Below are 18,054 nucleotides of genomic sequence, written 5' to 3'. Positions count from 1 at the left end.
GACGTTTTCTGCGACTCCATTTTATTGTGTGTGATTTGTAGTGTGGTGTTAGGTCACTATAATAATTCTGCCAACATTTCATATCTACACGTGGAGGCCTTTAACAAGGCCTTCTTCAATGGTTGAGTAAAATTCGGATGTCTTTAACACTACATTAGCTACAAAGCACATTTTAATTGAGAGGCCAAGAAAAAAAAAGCTACCATTTTATATTTCAAATTATACAAATGTCCTTTCCATAAAATATAACGTTTTATGATTTATTAATTTAGCCTTACAGTTGAAAAAAAAAAGAGCAGATTATGAGGGAAAACGTGAGATTATTCGTAGACTTATGATGTGATGATATAAAATAATTGAAACCCACTCCCACATGGAAGCAAGGATTATAATAGTAATTTAAATAAGAGAATGAGTTTAGGAAAAAATTAGGAATTTCAAGTTGGGTAATTATAAATTGGCAATTCCAATCTTTTATACAAACATATTATAATTCTTAATATTATTATTTTTATATTTTTTAATTTTAATTTTAATTTTTATTATATATATTAATTTTTTAAATCCATTAACATTCATTGACATATTAGGACATAAGAAGTAAGCAGCATGGAAACAACCAACCCGACCAGCCTTTGAGTAGAGTGAAAAAAAGGAGAACATAATAAAAGAAATTAAAAATAAAAAACTGGCAAACCAAACCCGGTCTCCGTCAACAAAACGACACCGTAGTTCAGCAGCTGTTCTCGCTTAAGTAACCAGAAAACGACACGCGGTTTATGTCTTCAGCTTCACCTTTACTATCGGCAACTGGACATCAATAAAACCGTTTCTCCCATTCCACTCCCTCGCAAAACCAACTAAACTCACCTGCGATGTTACCGGAAATTCCACCGGCTCTACCACCGGAAAATTAACAGATCATTCTCCGGAACCGTCACCGTAACCACAATGTCGTCATCACCGCAGAGCGTAAAGCAGAGCGTCTTCGGATGCTTGACCAAACTCTCCGACCGCGACACGCAGTCTCTTGCCGCCGCAGAACTCGAGTCTATCGCTCGGTGTCTCGATGCAGCCACCTTGCCGGCGTTTCTATCGTGCATGTACTCCACTGACGCCTCCGACAAGCCACCGGTCCGCAAGCAATGTGTGCAGCTCCTAGGGTTACTCGCGGAGACGCACGGCAATATGCTTGCGCCGTACCTGTCTAAAATTATCGGCAGCATTGTACGCCGCCTCCGCGACGCGGACTCGTCCGTGCGATCCACGTGCGTGAGTTCGGTTGCGGCATTGTCGCGGCACGTCAGCAGGCAGCCGTTGCATTCGTTCGTGAAGCCGTTGGCGGAGGCGCTTTTCACGGAGCAGGACCAGAACGCGCAGGCCGCCGCGGCGCTGTGTCTCGCCGCCGCTATTGATGGTGCTCCGGATCCGGACCCGGGCAGGCTGTCGAAGCTCCTGCCGCGTTTCGAAAAGCTTCTGAAGCGCGATGGATTCAAGGCGAAGCCCGGGCTGTTGACGCTCGTGGGAAGCGTAATTGCGTCCGGCGGCGCGTCCGGTCACGCGCCGTTGAAGAGCTTGGTTCCGTGCTTGGTAGAGGCGTTGAGCAACGACGATTGGGCCACGCGGAAGGCCGCGGCGGAGACTCTCGTGGTGGTTGCCAACGTAGAGAGGGATTTCTTGTCGGAGTTCAAGACCGAGTGTTTGACAGTTTTTGAGAATCGACGGTTTGATAAGGTTTGTGTGAACTGTAAAGGGATCCTATAAAAAAAAATTGCGTTGATGTTCATTTATGGTAATTTGAAAGTGAATTGAGAATGTGTGGTGTTTTGTTTAGGTAAAGTTAGTTCGGGACGTAATGAATCAGATGTTGGAAGCGTGGAAGCAGATTCCTGATGTTTCGGATGAAGTTACGCCACCTGCTAAATCACAATCTTCTTCTAAAGGTAATTTGATTTTGCAGTTTTGGATTTTAGTGTTTATTGGAGAATTCGTGATAGTTGAGAATCAGTAACGAAATAGCTGATCATGTTATGTTCGCTGTTGTGGGTTTAAATAGAAAACATGATTAGATGAAAGTACGGGTAAGGGGTAACAGGGGATGATCAATATACGGTTTTCGATCTTTAGATAAACTAAGAATTTTGTCTCCTGTAATTTAGTGCATATTTGGGAACTAAAATAAGAAACCACGTCTCAGATGTCGAAGCTATGACCATTAGCTTTTATGTGAATCACAATTGGGTCTGGAACCAAACGTGCTATAATTAGGGACACCATTTTGGCAACTTGCTCATTTGGTTGTATGATTAATTTGTTGTGTTGCATTGTCTTTGAGTGTTTTTCATACCTGTTTTCTTTCTGGACTCATTATTGATTCAGAGAATGCAAGTGATGGACGCTATCCTGCTGTCTCTCAAAATTCATGTAGTCCTGGTTCAGTGATGGCCAATCTGCGGAAGAAAACTACACCTTTTAGCAGATTCAGTCAAACAGATAGTTCTTCTGCTAGTGGTGCCAAGAATAGGAGTGCTTCAAGTGGCAACAACAACAAGAGAACGAGTTCGATTGTTTCCCGAAAACTAAATCATAACAATTGGGATACTCAAGTTGCTGTGGCTGATCAGGGAGATCTTCAGGAGATGGATGGAATTGCTTTGGAAAGGATCAAAATGGATCAAAGCAGATTTACAATGCCAGAAATGAAGGGGGCACTGCTATATAGAGGTTCTGACGATAGAATACACAAGTATGGTGGGTCCAAAGCTGGATCTCGTGTGGTTCCATATCACGAAGAAAGTGAAGACTCAGTTCCTGCCAGTGGTGTCTCTAAAGATCTCCGTAGGAATGACAAAGAGATTGAAGATTTATCGCTGATCCGTGATCAGCTACATCAGATTGAGAAGCAGCAGTCAAGTCTACTCGATCTTCTGCAGGTTTGTTCCTAATGCTTAACACCAAGTTCCCTAAATAAATTCTTTTATACTGTCATTGTGTCAATTCTATAATGACAAACATCTCCAACATGCTCCTCCATATTGTCACAGAAATTTATGGGAAGCTCACAAAATGGAATGCGTTCTTTAGAGACTCGTGTGCATGGCCTTGAGTTGGCATTGGATGAGATCTCTTATGATTTGGCTATATCAAGTGGAAGGATGACGAAATCTGATGTTCATGGCAACACATGTTGCATGCTACCTGGAGCAGAATTTTTAAGCTCCAAATTCTGGAGGAAAACACATGGCCGGCATTCGATCCCACGGATCTCTAGATCAGGTGGCACTCCATCTCTTCCTGCCATGAGCTACCAAGCCGACAAGAATGGTGAAACCAAGTTGACGAGCCATAGATTTAGGCCTGATGGAGGTTTCATCACTAATCCACTGGCAGAGATTCATGCAGATTCGAGGAATTTTGCTACATCGGAGCTAGCTTAAAAGTAAGTTAGCTTTCTAAATGCCTCTAAACAAGGCACCCAACTTTCTCGCTGCTACTGTCACCTTTCAGCATGCAATTTTAGATTCTTGAGATGCCATTTTTCCTAATTCCCGTATTTCTTATTTCCTTGCAGATGACTGGACAATCTAGAATGCAAGTTTGATTCTCTCTCAATGTGGAAGAACCCCCTTTATTGGTATTAAAATTCGATCAGAATATCTAAATTTTTGCCACTCGCGAGTATTCCATCTAGTCTTCGTTCCAGGTGAAGAAGGCCTGTGCGGGCTAGACCATATATTCTACGTCGCAGCGCAGAATTTCATTTGCATATTCATGATAAATCTTTGGACAAGAACAGCATATTGGAGTGAGTTCGCGACTAAATACCACACTATCTTAAATAAGGGTGAATTTGTATATGTACAGAGAAGTGATAGGCTGCTTTTTTTTTTTTTTTGTATTTTATGATTAAGTATTGTGTCTTCGAGTTATGTTAAAAGGTTCTCTACACTGGCATGCTATCGGCATTTCATCATTGGATAACAATGTTCTATTCTAGTGTATTATTCTTCATGTGTGCTCTCTATTATCCATTTTTGTTTAGCATCTTATTGGAAAGGATCCAACAATAACATTCTCATGTGCAAACCCTCATCCCCAGCACTTTCTAGGTTGTCTATTCGATTGTTGTTGGACTAAATTATTCTACTTATTTAAAAAAACAAACTTAGGCCAAAAAATCCCATTACTATTAGTTAAAAGTATTTTTTAACTTGTATATTCCTATTTGTCACAAAATATCTCTTAAATAGGAATTAATTTTCTAAATATGAAACACATTATTTACATTTATAAATAGATAACGGTTTATATCTTGTTTTGTATATTAATAGAAAGTAAGTTTAGTTCTACTTAAATCCTACAAAATTAGTTTACAAGTGAAGATTTATAATTATTTATATACTCTTTTTAATTATATTTTTAGATGATCTTACATCACTTAAACTAAAGACATTTTTAATCTTGAAATTAGATATTTATGGTTAATTTATTTACAAGATTAACATGATAGACCTACTAAACCTTCCTACTATAAATTTTGTTTTAGTTATATCTCTAATTAATATGGTATCTTCAACTTGTGTTACAATCATTTCATGGAGCGTTGTGCAACACGAGATGACAACCAACTCCTATCCAATCATTAAGCTAACGTTCTTACAAATTTCAAGCTTCTGCGAAAAAAATAATAATTCAATCTGCATCGAAAGTAGAAGAAAATGTGCCAAGCGTGTGCATTAGAATACCAGTGCTTCAATTAGAAGATGGTGACGATATTGCTTCAATGATGGATTAGCATGTACAATATCCTTACTTGAATTCAGTGGAACTGCATATCAAGGCAGGAGCAAGTGATAATATGCGAATGTTGAAGTTTGTTTCTTCTACTCCACCTGAATCGTGATCCTTGCTCCAACCTAAGAAAATATTCTGACACCCTAAACCTTTTCACACTTATTACATTGCTTTAGTTATTCAGGTTGCATCTTTTAGCTTGAATACTTAAAAGAAAGGAACTTCAATAATGTTGGTAGTGATTATGCTTAAATTCTAATCATTGTGATCCTGAGTTTTTAATTCTTTCAATCGTATGAGAGAATTCTCCCTTCACGTAAACTGGAGTTGGAATTTCTAACCAAAGTTGCTATGAAGTTCACTCTATGAGAAACAGAAACCATCTTAAACCATTATTTGAATAAAAGAGGAGTACATATCAAAACACATTCTGGAATCACTTTTTGTGAAATATGTTTGGAGATAGTTCAATACAGGCCCAATACGACAATATACTCGATAACTTGTGTCGCGGTCTCTTTCGTCCACTCAGTAACTACAAATACCATTTATAAATTACTTATAATATAAGATAAGATGCGAGTTATAATTTGATTAAATAATCAACTGTTAAAAATTATAAAATCAAGATGTGTAAATACAATTATGAAAGGATCACATTCTTAACAGCTAATATTTTAATAAACTTTTATACTTTTATGCCTCTCGCTCAAGCATCCAGAAACATTATTCACTTCATATTACTTTTATTTGCTTAAATTCTTAAACTTGAAAGAAAACTAGAATAAATATCGATTAATATCAAATTGAAAAAAAAAAAGAAAAAAATCGAGAGCTATTACCATTCAGATGAATTATAAGTTACAACAGATTTATTTACACAACCCTTATGTTCAACAAAATGTATGAAAAAAAATTATTGAAATCTAGATGCTGCCAGGTAAAGCTATTACAGGCAGAGTAGATAAACGGTGATAGAAGGCAATATGAGAAATATCTAAAAAATGGAATAATAAAACTTCAACTTAATAGGAAAAAAACGTTTGAACAAAACATAAATCAAATTCGTGTTCAAATAGTAATATATAGACCTTTTCAATAATATATAACTATCACTAAACAAAAGTACCAGAATTTTGAATAAAAATCATGTCACTACATATAATCACACAACTTTATGCAAATTCTTTCAAAATAATTTAACGCAATAAAATATAAGAAAGAAAACCTCGAGCTTCATATTGAAGATGAAAGGTGTTATTCATCTCCACTAAACTATACAGCAAAATGGCCAATCAACATTCTTAACACTAGGTGTTGGATCTTAATTAAGCTGGTATTAAAGAAGTGTTAATCATATAAATATTTAAAAATTCAGTTGTTTCTAAAATTAAAAATAAATTAAATTATCTTCACGCAAGTAGTAAATTATTAAAATAAGATTTAAAAAGCTTATTGATATATCACTAGCTATTTTTACAAACTCGCCAAAATAATAGTGTTTGTTTAAAACTCGAATGACTTATAAATAAGTTCTTTTAGACATTCTCTTAATGAATCAAGCAAGACAGTTATTCAAGCTTGACCGCTAAAAGAAATACTCAAATACGACTTAATGCTGATAAAAAAAAAATGACTCGACTATTTAACCAGACAACTGAGATTCACTCAATTCTAACTTGTTTACGACTTTACTTTTGTGTAAAAATATATATTTCTTTGTGTAAATAGAGGACTTCTTTGAAGAAAATGTAAACAGATTTATTTAGAATACTCCTAAAAATTAACATTAAAAGAATTGTATATATATCTTCGATGACAATAAACACTAAATAATGTTTCAAATAAAAATACAACCATCCAAGTGACATTATAGACATTCAAAATCGTGTTAAGTGAGAACCATTATTGCTGTATGAAATGAAAAGTATAAATATAAGTCATACAACAATATATAAATTATCAAAATTAAAAATTAGTTACTAGTTAAATAATCAATTAAAAATTCACATGAATTTTTCCCTCAATCTTGACCATTCAAATATGACATAATAGATCTAATAGACTATAACTGACTTCTTATATATGTTATGTATGTGATACGTTTATCTTTCTATATATGTATGCGAGAGTTAAGGTGAGACTCGTTCAAACTATCAAGCCTAATTATATGTTTTAATTTATTTGTTTATAGTGAGTATTTATTGAGATGAACTCAAATAATTCACCAACATTTAAGGTGATTTTCACCCCTACTCAATATAACTCCATTATCTACCATCGTATGTCATCGTATATGACCAGAAGTAGATTCCAGGAAGTCGTCAGACACATTAACACGTAAACAAAGAATTATGTATGAGCACAATCTATAAAAAATGAGTATCTACCTTTGTTAATTAAGCGGGTTATTACTCATCATTTGCCACTCAATTATTGATCAATTAAGTGAAAAAATATGAGAAAGAAACTCACATTACATTTCTACACAACAAGATTTGAAATTTAAGAAGGAGGGCTTGTGAGATCAAATCACGGTGCCTGCTCATCAGCATCCTGTTTGACAAGTTTCTGCAGAAAAGTACCAAAGTGACCAACATTAGGCAAAGTGGTAAAGATATATCTGCTTGAGTACAATTGACTGTAAAACCATGGCATCATAACAAAATCCATAATATCAGTCCAACACAGAAATTAAAACTACGTATTGCCAGCATTCAATGACACGAGATTCAAAATTTCAACCAAAATAATCATTAAGCAATGCATTGCAGAGACAAATTTGGAAGACCGAATAATCAGAACAGACAACAGCATCATATAATACGAAGCAACAAAATAAATCACGCTCCTCACTCAAAATGCTGCAATATTACGTCTCAGAATTTGAAGAAACGAGATTTGCACGAAACAGGAACGATCGAGGAAAAGCGACACACAAAACGATGCTAGATTATAGGCAGCAGAGAGTTCAAGCAGGAAAGGTTAATTGATTGGACATAACAATCGATTGAATTGAAAGACATAATCATAGTTCACAGTCACAAACCATAAAACCTAGATCGATCGAAGCAAGTAATGCAAAATACCGATTCTAAATAAGCAAAATAACACAGAAATAACGAAAAATAGTAGAGAGAGAAGTACGGTTTGAGCATTGTGCCATGACAGGCCTCTGTAAACGTTGACGGAAAAGGTTGCGGTGAGGTAAATGGTGGTGAATCCGAGAGTGGCGGTGAAAGCCTTGAAAGCATAATCCCCAACCTTACCTGCTATTCCCATTCTCACCCAATTCCACTAACTAGGGTTTACTCAGTTCCCGCACTATTATTATCTGCTTCTTCTATTTCTATACCTTTTTGGTGAAAAATATAACAATACAAATCTTTCCAGACAGAAAAAAAAAAGGTAATATTTTTATAATTATTAATAAAAATGTTTTCAAAATTAAAATTCCCATTGACATATTTAATTTGGGTTTTTTAGACCATAAATATTAGTTTAGTTTTAACAAATATTTTAAATATTTAGGAATAAGTATTTCTTTAAAATAAACTAATTCAAATGGCTTCTAATAGTTGTCTTTAAAATAGCCAATTTCTTTATTCTCGAGCTGATTGAACGAATGATAAATATTTTGAACTTTTATTCTAACAATTGATATTTTAATGTGTCAACTTTATTATAATATTTATTTCAGGGAGGACTCGTAATATACTCTTTCTAAAATTTTATTATCTATGATTTTAAATGTTTTAATTCCTCTAAAAAGATGCAAAAATATAAAATAATGAAAACTAACCATTTAAATAATATTTAATTAATCATTTAGTTTAGATGCATTAACTTATTGTTTTAATTCTTATAAATATATAAAAAGATAAATGTCTCTTGCATTTATTTTTTATATTGGCGGAAACACATCTATTCTTCCCTATGTGTATTTACATTTTTTTTAATTTAAATAATATAATTTAAAAAAATTAAAAATATTTATTACTTAAAATAGAAAAAAAAAGTTAGAAAATTATATTTAAGGATAATAGAGGTAGTTACAAAAAATGTTTCTTTTTAATAAATGATAAAATTATCAAATAAAAAAAAATCTACAAAGATAGTTAAAAAAGTGTATTCTTATATATAATAGAAACTAAAGCCTAATAATTATTTAAATATAATTTTTTTAATGAAGTGAATGTAAAAACTAAATGATTGATTAAACATTTGAATAATATCCTCTTTTTATTATATTCCACATAAATGTTTAAACTATACAACTACATTTAACGTTTTCAACAATATCCTTTTTATAAAATTTTATTGTTTATTATTTTAAAACTTAGAAAATAATTTTAAAGTAGAATAATATAAGTAAAATGACACATAAATATTTTATTATTAAAATAATATATATATATATAGATAAATATTTTAAAATAAACACCATATCTCTATAAAATATTTTTCTTTACTCCTATTTTTTCTTTATAAATTTCTGACTCTATATATAAGGACATAGAAATTAATTTCAGAATTGAAGTTGGATGTTTGAGCTAAATTTGAATTGAATCTGGTTTAAAATTTGTGATTTTGAGCAAGGTAGGTCATATTGATTTTATGCGTGTTACAAAATGCAAATTTGAGTATTGAGTTTGGATGAAAATTTTGAAATTTAATTAAGTTAACATGAAAAATTCACTTTGCTCTCAAACCTATTTTTGTTTAAGAGAAAATGGAGTGAAATTTTGGCTTAAACTCTTGGGTTTATTTTGTTTCTTGGAAATGTAACATTACATATGATTGTTATTTTCATGTGTTAAGAAATTGCAGGGAAAGTAAAGGAAAAACTCCCAATAATTGATGTTGCAATTCCTGATACACTTTTCTCAATCAACATAATCAAATGATTGAGTATGGAAAGGGGTTTTATACGAGACCAATCTTGATACCTAAAGTCATGAATTTACCCTTCCTTGCACCGTCAGGGTTTTACATTATTTGCATTTCCAAACTTTGGATCAATTTTTTTATGTTGCAAGCTCCATACTTTGAATATTTTATTTAAATGTGAAGATCACAGAAGTTGGTAACCTCAATACTAAGGTTAACAAAAGAGAAGAAGATTAAAATCACACATTCAGATTGGTTGACTTTGACTCATTTGAAGTACCAATGTCAGAAATTGAGGTCTTCAAACATCCTTGAGGAGTTGAACAACAATCATGACATGACACTTACATCCATTATCATACCACATATGCACGATCAAAATGTTATGAATGTATGTAGTTTGAATATTAATGACTGACTGCATTACACCTTAATGCACATATTGAGTTTGTAGACTAACCATTTTGCTCAATTGTTGCATGAAGACATTTTTATGTTATGAGTCATGAAAAATAATATATTGGTTAATTGACCTTACTACATCATGCAACACATGATTGAGACAACATGTTTATTCCATACGACATTGTCATCACATAGATCATGGATCACTACGACATGAACTTATTTCGAAGAAGAAAAATTGTTGACCAAGTTGAATATCTTTCAAGTTAACGATTATGACAACATGGTAGGGATAACAATGATGAGGAACACCCATCAATACCTAATGACTATGTTGAATGCATTGCACATCATCCCCCAATTTCTCGTGATCGTCAAATACTTTCACAAATTTAAGATGATGTATAAGTTGAAGCAATAATGATTAAATAATTTGACAAATGTTAATAGAGGTTTTGAGATTGTTCATCTTGGCATGAATTTTATTTTATTTTATGTAGTTATTGTATTTTTACCGTTTTTTTTTCATCATTATATTGTACATTCAATATTAATTAGACACTAAATATTGATCACAATTTCCGTATATTTTATTAAGTTTTACTGCATTCACAAATTTCAATTAAATCTATAATGTTACTTTTTTTATCTATTAAAAAAATATCTTCCAGTCAAATCCATATTTTTCGTCTCCCTCAACTCCAAACAAAGCATAAAGACTATGCTGCCCACTACTCGAAAACAAAGCTAAAAAAACAACGTGCAAGAGTCAGCAATTTTACACGAGTCACGCAAATCTTTTCAACTTTTCCTCGAGTGTCATCTTCATGTTACTTTCACAACTTGAGTAAATATTTGAGACCCCGTTCTCTGCCTTGTTATTGATTTGCTTGTTGCATAGGCAACGGTCAGCACATCAAGGCCTCACTCTACAGTGCTACTTCAAAGCAAAATAGCCAAGCAAACAACACCTACTCTGGTATTGAAAAACAAATAATGAAAAGCAATAGCATCATTGACGGCAATATAAAATATATCATTACCAAAATTTGTATTGCAAACAGAACCCCTACAAAAGGGTAGCAATAGTATATATTTATATATAACTTTATGTTTTAAATAATATGCTAGAGATTTCTAAGCTAAGGATGAAAGAGTAGTAGCTGATATATAGTTATAATATAATATTAACACATTCCACAGCTTTATCAAGGTTAATCATCCTTCAAAAACGCCACCTTCGGAAACAATTGCGCATTGGACTGTGCTTGAGTCTCTTCCCACCCATCTAACCAACACATCATAAATAGATGGATCTACTGCCACCATTTCTTCTCAGACAAAGATATGAGCTGCAAACCAAATTCAAGTGTGTTAGCTTCCTCCCTTTAGTTTTTAGATGACAAACATCTTTCTACTACTACCAAGGAAAACTTGTGATGACAACATCCAATGCTCAAAACAAGTGCACTTTCTATAAAAATAAATACAGTTCAAATATATCTATATTTGCTATTCCGTTTGTTTACAAAGGGTCATAAGCCTTTCTAGAAGAATAAAATAAGAAACAATGAGATTAGTTTTTCCATAAACTAAAATTAGTTCTTTATAAGCAAATTTGTAAACATTTTCTCATTCATTTCTCTAAAAGCTTATTCTAAAGTAATAAACAAGAACCTTGCTTCAACAAACAGATATAGAACCAGAGGCAAGCATTTGATGTTTGATATGAAACTTTGCAAGTAGAATAAACAACACATGCAATAACAAAATCTAACCAGATAAGGGGTTTCTATTTTAATTGCAATTATACGGGAATAAAATGAAGACTCGAGTGTCAATGTCTTTTTGGGGAAGAAAATGCATAATACGTAAAGTAAAGATTTCAAGTCTACCACTTTAGCTATAAAGAAGGTTAGTGCATATGGTGTTCCATGCTTCACACAAAAGTAATATTAAAAAAATGGAAGTTGTACTAGAAAGTAGAAACATAAAATGAACCCAAATCATTGCTAGCATTTCATTCAAACAGTGCTGGCAATTTAAAGCAAAATGGGGGACAGTTTTTTTTTGTAATAAACAAAGGAGAGATACAAATGGTAGATGATGAAATCCTTAAAAACTAATCAAAGAATGGACGGGGAAAAACAAAGGATAAAGAACATGTTATACAGGTAATGTAACAGCACCCCAATCTCTGTAAGACCTACCAGAGAAGACAGCTAAAAAGGTCATTAACAGAAAAACACATAGAATCTAAGTGAACTACTCAATCTAAAATTAACTCGAGCAGTAATACCATAGTGTGGACTACAGTAGCATTTCTTTCCAACCATTTAGCCCAAACAACCGCTAATAGAGAATAAAGCAAAAGTCTATAAAATTAACAAAGAAATTCTGGAGATACTTGGGGAAACCCAGTCTTCACTAACAAATAATGAAGACCAAGATGCGAAGGTCGGTTTACAGAAGACAACGCAGTATATGAAGTGAAAAATTCAAGTCAGCATATTCATTCTAGTAGATGTATGACTACTTTTCTGTATGAAAAAGAAAGCATATCTTTTACTCCATTTGAAATAAAAATAGTGAAAAATAAAATAAAATTGCCAACATCATAGAATCAAGAAAGAGCTAGCAGTTTTTCAATGTGACAGACTAATACAGAACTAAGGAAACAGGCTATTTAAGATGAGCGAGAAGTCAAGAACCAATTGGAAATAGTCAACTTGCATTTGACAAAGTAAATTTCTGAGCAACGAGAAACACATAACTGCTAAATTATTTATGAGAGATTGAAGTTTATGAATAAGCATCAGTTAGCATGGGTCATATTTCGAGACAACAATATTGTGTTTACTGAGTCAAACTTGTGTTTTCAACACTGATAATTGCCTGGGCAGAATAAGTGAACCATATATGCCTGATGGGTAAAGTAGGCTACTAACAGTCAAAATTTATCTATTCTAGGATCAATAACACTAGGGGTGTACATAATAGGCTAATGTGAAATAACATAAAATAGACATACAAGACATGTATACATTGCAAAACTCAGTATGTAGCATGTATAGAAACAAATACAATTAGAGGAAACATCACCAGAATAAATAATCATAGTCCAGACAACTGGATTTCCATAAAGAGGAAGTGTTTTTCAATAACCAGAGACATACGTCAATCCCAGATATGGTTAGAGAGATGGATGTTGTCATACTAAAGTTACCGGTATAATAAAAATACTTATACGTACATAGAAAAAAAGTAAAGACATTCACCATTAACAATTAAAAGTCATAGTCCAGAGAGACTCTAGACAGGCAATCACCCCCACCAATCTAAGGCATAGTTGACAAAACAATAACAACAAAAGTCAAGGAACATGAAAAAAGTTAAGCACTGAGTCCTACACAAGCCTCTAAAAGCTTAAAGTAACTCAACTTTTCAATAGGCTTACCTTAATTGGAATCATCATCTCCAAGATGATGCCATGGCTGAGAAAGAGCAATGATAACAGAGGAAAGAAGTCAAAACAAAAGGAAGATGGTGCTATGAAATCAATAGAAAAATAGCAATATCTTGTAGCAGAAAAATAAAAAATTGAGCTGTGAAGTAGACAACACAAAAAAATGGAGGATTAAAGACTCTTAATGCAGACAAGCTTGGCTAGAAAATTGCTCTGGTAAAAGGGGTTTGATTGGACACTAGACAGTTTTTGAACCTCAAACCAAAGGGAGGCAAATGTTTTTGGTTGTCTCTATTACCAGACCATAACCCTGGAGTCAAGAAAGAATCTCTATATGAGATTTGTCTACAGCCAGGTTCAAATGATTCAATGATCAAATTTCATAAGCATTTGGAACTATACATGCCATCATAAGTACAAGTTTTTCATAAGAAAATTCTTTGACTGTGCATTGGAATGCCACAGTAATTGTATAAAATGAGATCAGTGGCTAGTGAAAGGGGGAATGGAAAGGACTTGAGGAATAATTGAGGATTTCAAAAGAAGTTCAATAAGAACTTGAATAAAGTGAAGATCATCAATCATCAGCTCTAGTGTTTTCTTCACCAAACAAGAAAGTATGATAAGAGTATAACAAAATTACCAGTTAGTCAAAACAATTTGCCCATTTCTAATTAGGTATGTTTAAAATTAGCTAAATATTAGTCAAAGTGAACCGTTGTCAGCAGCTAACAACATATCTCCTATAATGCTATGACCATGTTTGAAAAAAAGAGTAGTTTATTTAACACTGGTACACAATCACATAGTATGTGCAGACATATGCATGCTAAAAACAGTGAAAGATGGAAACTAACATTCACAAATCACCAACCTGACGAGCAACCTGTGCTAGTCGTCGGCTGTCCCGAGATGATTCAGTCATCGTGCAAGACTTCTGAGGATCAACATTATGATCTTGCTTCTCTCCACACTTTTTCTTTGAATTGATATTATCTTGAGAGCAATCTTCATCACAGCTAACTGCCTCCTTCTTACGCTTTCTACAGAATGTGTACTTAAGAAACTTATCACTTGTAGGTCGATTAGAAACCTTTGCATCTACATCAGATAATTTTGGGTTAATTTTATCCAGTGACCCGTTAGATGCTTCAATACTTTTACAAGCTGGAATCTCCACACTTTCAGTTGTTAAATCTGATGTATCCATTGGTTCCTTGTCCGCTTTAGTGTTGCCCTGAGCACTACAGGCTTTAAGAAATACTTCCCCATTTTGAGAATTGCTATGAGATCTTGATTGCTCATTCGTTGCAGTTGTGTCTGTGGGTACATCAGCAACAGGAGACACTATTTCCTTCTGAGTTTCATTTTCATATGCCATAGAAGAACTTGCCCTTAAGGGGTTATTGTTATCCAATACAAGGGGAGAATGTTTTGCACAAGACAGATGTGATTCTTTATTTGTTTCCTTAACCTGGTTAGAATGTAATCTAGATTTAATAGCCTTCCTTTTCCCAAATCTTCTCTTTTTTCTATGAACTGGAACTTTGACAAGGTCAGCAATATCTGCTTTTACCACTTCAAGTTCATCCTGTTTCTCCTTTTCACAAATAATATCATCATTGGCATTAGTTGATACAGTCATTGCTTTACCTTCTTCATGCACACTCACTAAAGTTTCATCCTGTACATTATCTAAGTTTCCTGAAACAGACACATTGCCATCAAAAAGGCTCCTTTCAAATGCATGTATTCTCTGAGTGCATCCATTTCTGTAGAGCTTGGGCTCTTTCCTCCTAATGACTATGGATGCAAAGTCTGGGTTATGAATGTAGCAGTTGTTTGAATGATCATGTGACCCACAAAACTTACTGCTATCAATGGATCCATTTACAGTTGGATTCCTGGGTTCAGAAATAGAGACTGATTCAAACTGTAAACCAGGAGCAGAATAAATAGATCCATCATGATGATCAAGTTTGTTGTCTTGCAGAAAATTTTCCTGAGCTAAAATTTCACCCTCTATGCTTTGCTCGACAGGGGGTTGCATTTGGTGTTTCATCCTAGTCTCCAGCTCAGCCTGGGTTTCTCTCAACTCTGCTCTTAAGTCTCTAACTATTTCCTCAGCTTCCTGGAGCTGAGCTTCAAGCTCCTCAATTTTCTTCCGCTGATTCAATGACATCAGCTCTGCTTCACTGACCTGCAAAGTTGTCTGTCATTCATTAGACACAACAGGAGATGAAACAACACAAAAATTATTTAAGATAGAGGACACAATTGGTTGGCTTCAGCTATATTAGCAGCTACGTTAGTATATTAAATTCCTCTTATGTTAGCATGTCGCATGTGCTATAATGGTAGTAATCTCTCACTGTTGAAAAATCACCGCACTTGCTACGAGTTGAACTTACTTTAAAAATCTGAAAAACAATAATACAATGTATATTTCTTTACATGATTCCCCAGTAATAGAACAAGTTTATCACGCAAAAAAATACAAGCATGAAAAGTATCCAGTAATAGTTTTGTGCCTACATTCACAATAAAGTTCGCTTCGTCCTAAAACTAGATGTACAGTACATTGATGGACAGTTAGCAATTACAAAAGTACCAGTGGATTCCTCTGATACCATGTCACGACTATATCACATACTTCATCAAATGAACATTGATTGCAATCCTTTGATGACCACGACAAAATGTCACAAAAAAAAATAGCCAATCCCTTTTATTTTTAGGAAGAGTTTTCCAACAAACAACCCTGTTTTTCTAAAAATAAAGTGAGAATCAATGATCCAAATCTTAAAAGAAAACAACAATGTGACAATTCCGAAGAACTCTTACCCCAGGTTTAAAATAATGGTATCACAGGATGAACTGAAATAATACTGTCATTCAAGCATAACCATTACAAAGCAACCAACATTTAAGCAATTGAAGATATTTCAAGAACTCCACGAAGAAGCAACCTTTTACAATCATCTAGAATGTCCTTTCTTCTCCCATCCCACATACTAAGAATTTTTACATTGAACTCATCAAACTGATTCAAGCAATCAGCCGGCAATCCAAACCAACATGGCAAAACGGGAATCTCGAAACATTACCAATCGAGAACAAACAATACACAAAAAACCAGCATCACGAAGCATGAGTAGGGTAATAAACTCCAAATCAAACACAGACCAATTTAAAGAAAAACAAAAACGAAGTGTAAAAGGGCAAAGAAAGAATCTTTTAATAACAAAAAGACCCCTTTGCAAGAGCGTGAATGTCAAACCTTAGAATCGAACATTTGTTTGAGCCTAAGCAGCATTCGAAGTGCTTCATCCTTGGTGGAAACAAGTTCCTGCTGAAAGCGTGAGGCTTTCCGCTCCGACACCATGATACGCGCCGCCGCCTCCTTCGCCGTGTTAAGGATGATATCGGCGTAAGCCTTCTTCAACGCCGTCAATTTCTGATCAAAACGCAAAACACCCAATTAAAACCCAAAACACCAAACGCGCCACAAATCAAAAACGACCGTCCCCATTCCCGTGAACCCTGAGAATAATGAAAGCGAACCGATTTTCCTCGTACAAAACAAAACAAAAAAACAGAAAAAGAAATAACCGCGGTAGGCGGCGGGAGAAGCAGTTGAAAAAGATGGTGCGGACCAATGGAAGTTAAAACTATACCTCGGAATCCTCCATTGTTGTCTAATGCATCCAAGAGTGGGTGTTAGGTGATTCGGTTGAGTTGAGACCAAACCGAAGAACAGGAACACCAACAACAACAGAAAGAAGTGAATGATGATGGGATGGGAGTTTGTTTCTGTTTTTCTTTCTTCCCCTCTTCACAGTGGGAGCTGTGTCTGTTAGGAAGTGAGAAAGGAAATGACAAGATTGTCCTCCGCGTAATAACATTACATTTACCACGTCGCAATCACAAACCGTAACACGGGAGCGGGGCCCGTTGATCTCTTCGCCTCTCCCGTTTTATATTTTTCCAGTGTGGGCCCCTTCTCTGCTCCACCACCTCCATCTCACAATGCTGACGTGGACCGCTTCATGAAACTGCACCCACTAAACCCCTTAAACGCCCTCGTTTTTAGTTTTCGTCTTTTAGGTTTCCCTTCAACTCAAAATCCACGTTTTTTTTTAATCTTTCAACTAGTTTTACTTAAATCGGGAATACTATTGTTAAGTGAAAAAACGTTTTGTCATGTTCTTTTTTTTCAATCATAAAAAAAACTAACACAATTTAAAAATAATAATTATGAGTCGAAGATGGTGTTTTCATGTTTACATTTTTTATGATAATAAAAATTAATTAATAGAATTAAAAAAATTCTGACAATTAAAAAATAACTATCAAACATAAAGATTAAAATCAATAAAATATATAAAAATAATCTATTTTTGTTAACTTTTATAATTGCGTGATCAAAATGTTTTCAATCTTTATTTAAGAAGTTGTTTAAAGAAGATAAAAATACAAACAATAAGACGGTTACACAT

General features: G+C 34.1%; 2 protein-coding genes across 6 annotated transcripts; one reads left to right on the top strand and one right to left on the bottom strand.

The window, feature by feature from the left end:
- The first annotated feature begins 599 nt into the window (after positions 1-599).
- On the top strand, positions 600-4,011 carry LOC137807825 (TORTIFOLIA1-like protein 3). Of its 2 annotated transcripts, none has more exons than XM_068608640.1 (5): positions 600-1,734; positions 1,835-1,943; positions 2,380-2,933; positions 3,045-3,439; positions 3,572-4,011. In XM_068608640.1, exons 1-4 carry the CDS (start codon positions 952-954, stop codon positions 3,435-3,437), a joined length of 1,839 nt encoding a protein of 612 aa, XP_068464741.1. In that variant the 5' UTR covers positions 600-951; the 3' UTR covers positions 3,438-3,439; positions 3,572-4,011. The 2 variants fall into 2 exon arrangements, with proteins under 2 accessions (XP_068464741.1, XP_068464742.1); XM_068608641.1 differs by having other exon boundaries at positions 3,045-3,471; positions 3,572-3,687.
- Positions 4,012-11,104: 7,093 nt separating this feature from the next.
- Positions 11,105-17,508, bottom strand: LOC137807823 (uncharacterized). Of its 4 annotated transcripts, none has more exons than XM_068608635.1 (5): positions 17,233-17,508; positions 16,836-17,012; positions 14,430-15,755; positions 13,547-13,583; positions 11,105-11,441 (listed from the first exon to the last, which is right to left on the bottom strand). In XM_068608635.1, exons 1-4 carry the CDS (start codon positions 17,245-17,247, stop codon positions 13,548-13,550), a joined length of 1,554 nt encoding a protein of 517 aa, XP_068464736.1. In that variant the 5' UTR covers positions 17,248-17,508; the 3' UTR covers positions 11,105-11,441; position 13,547. The 4 variants fall into 4 exon arrangements, with proteins under 4 accessions (XP_068464736.1, XP_068464739.1, XP_068464737.1 ...); XM_068608638.1 differs by having other exon boundaries at positions 14,413-15,755; positions 17,233-17,443; XM_068608636.1 differs by lacking the exon at positions 13,547-13,583.
- Between the last annotated feature and the right edge of the window lie 546 nt (positions 17,509-18,054).

This window comes from Phaseolus vulgaris, chromosome 3 (genome assembly GCF_000499845.2).
Source record: "Phaseolus vulgaris cultivar G19833 chromosome 3, P. vulgaris v2.0, whole genome shotgun sequence".
NCBI classification, from domain to species: Eukaryota; Viridiplantae; Streptophyta; class Magnoliopsida; order Fabales; family Fabaceae; genus Phaseolus; species Phaseolus vulgaris.
Note: the sequence above shows the minus strand (reverse complement) of the source record. Positions and strands in the feature narration are given on the sequence as shown.

Excerpts from the sequence above, each read along its gene's own strand:
- LOC137807825 (XM_068608640.1), top strand. The coding sequence starts at position 952 with ATGTCGTCATCACCGCAGAGCGTAAAGCAGAGCGTCTTCGGATGCTTG. Across the intron at positions 1,944-2,379 it reads ATCACAATCTTCTTCTAAAG|AGAATGCAAGTGATGGACGC; the intron begins GTAATTTGATTT and ends TTATTGATTCAG. Across the intron at positions 2,934-3,044 it reads GTCTACTCGATCTTCTGCAG|AAATTTATGGGAAGCTCACA; the intron begins GTTTGTTCCTAA and ends ATATTGTCACAG.
- LOC137807823 (XM_068608635.1), bottom strand. Across the intron at positions 15,756-16,835 it reads AACAAATGTTCGATTCTAAG|GTCAGTGAAGCAGAGCTGAT; the intron begins GTTTGACATTCA and ends ACAACTTTGCAG. Across the intron at positions 13,584-14,429 it reads TAGCACAGGTTGCTCGTCAG|CCATGGCATCATCTTGGAGA; the intron begins GTTGGTGATTTG and ends GCTCTTTCTCAG.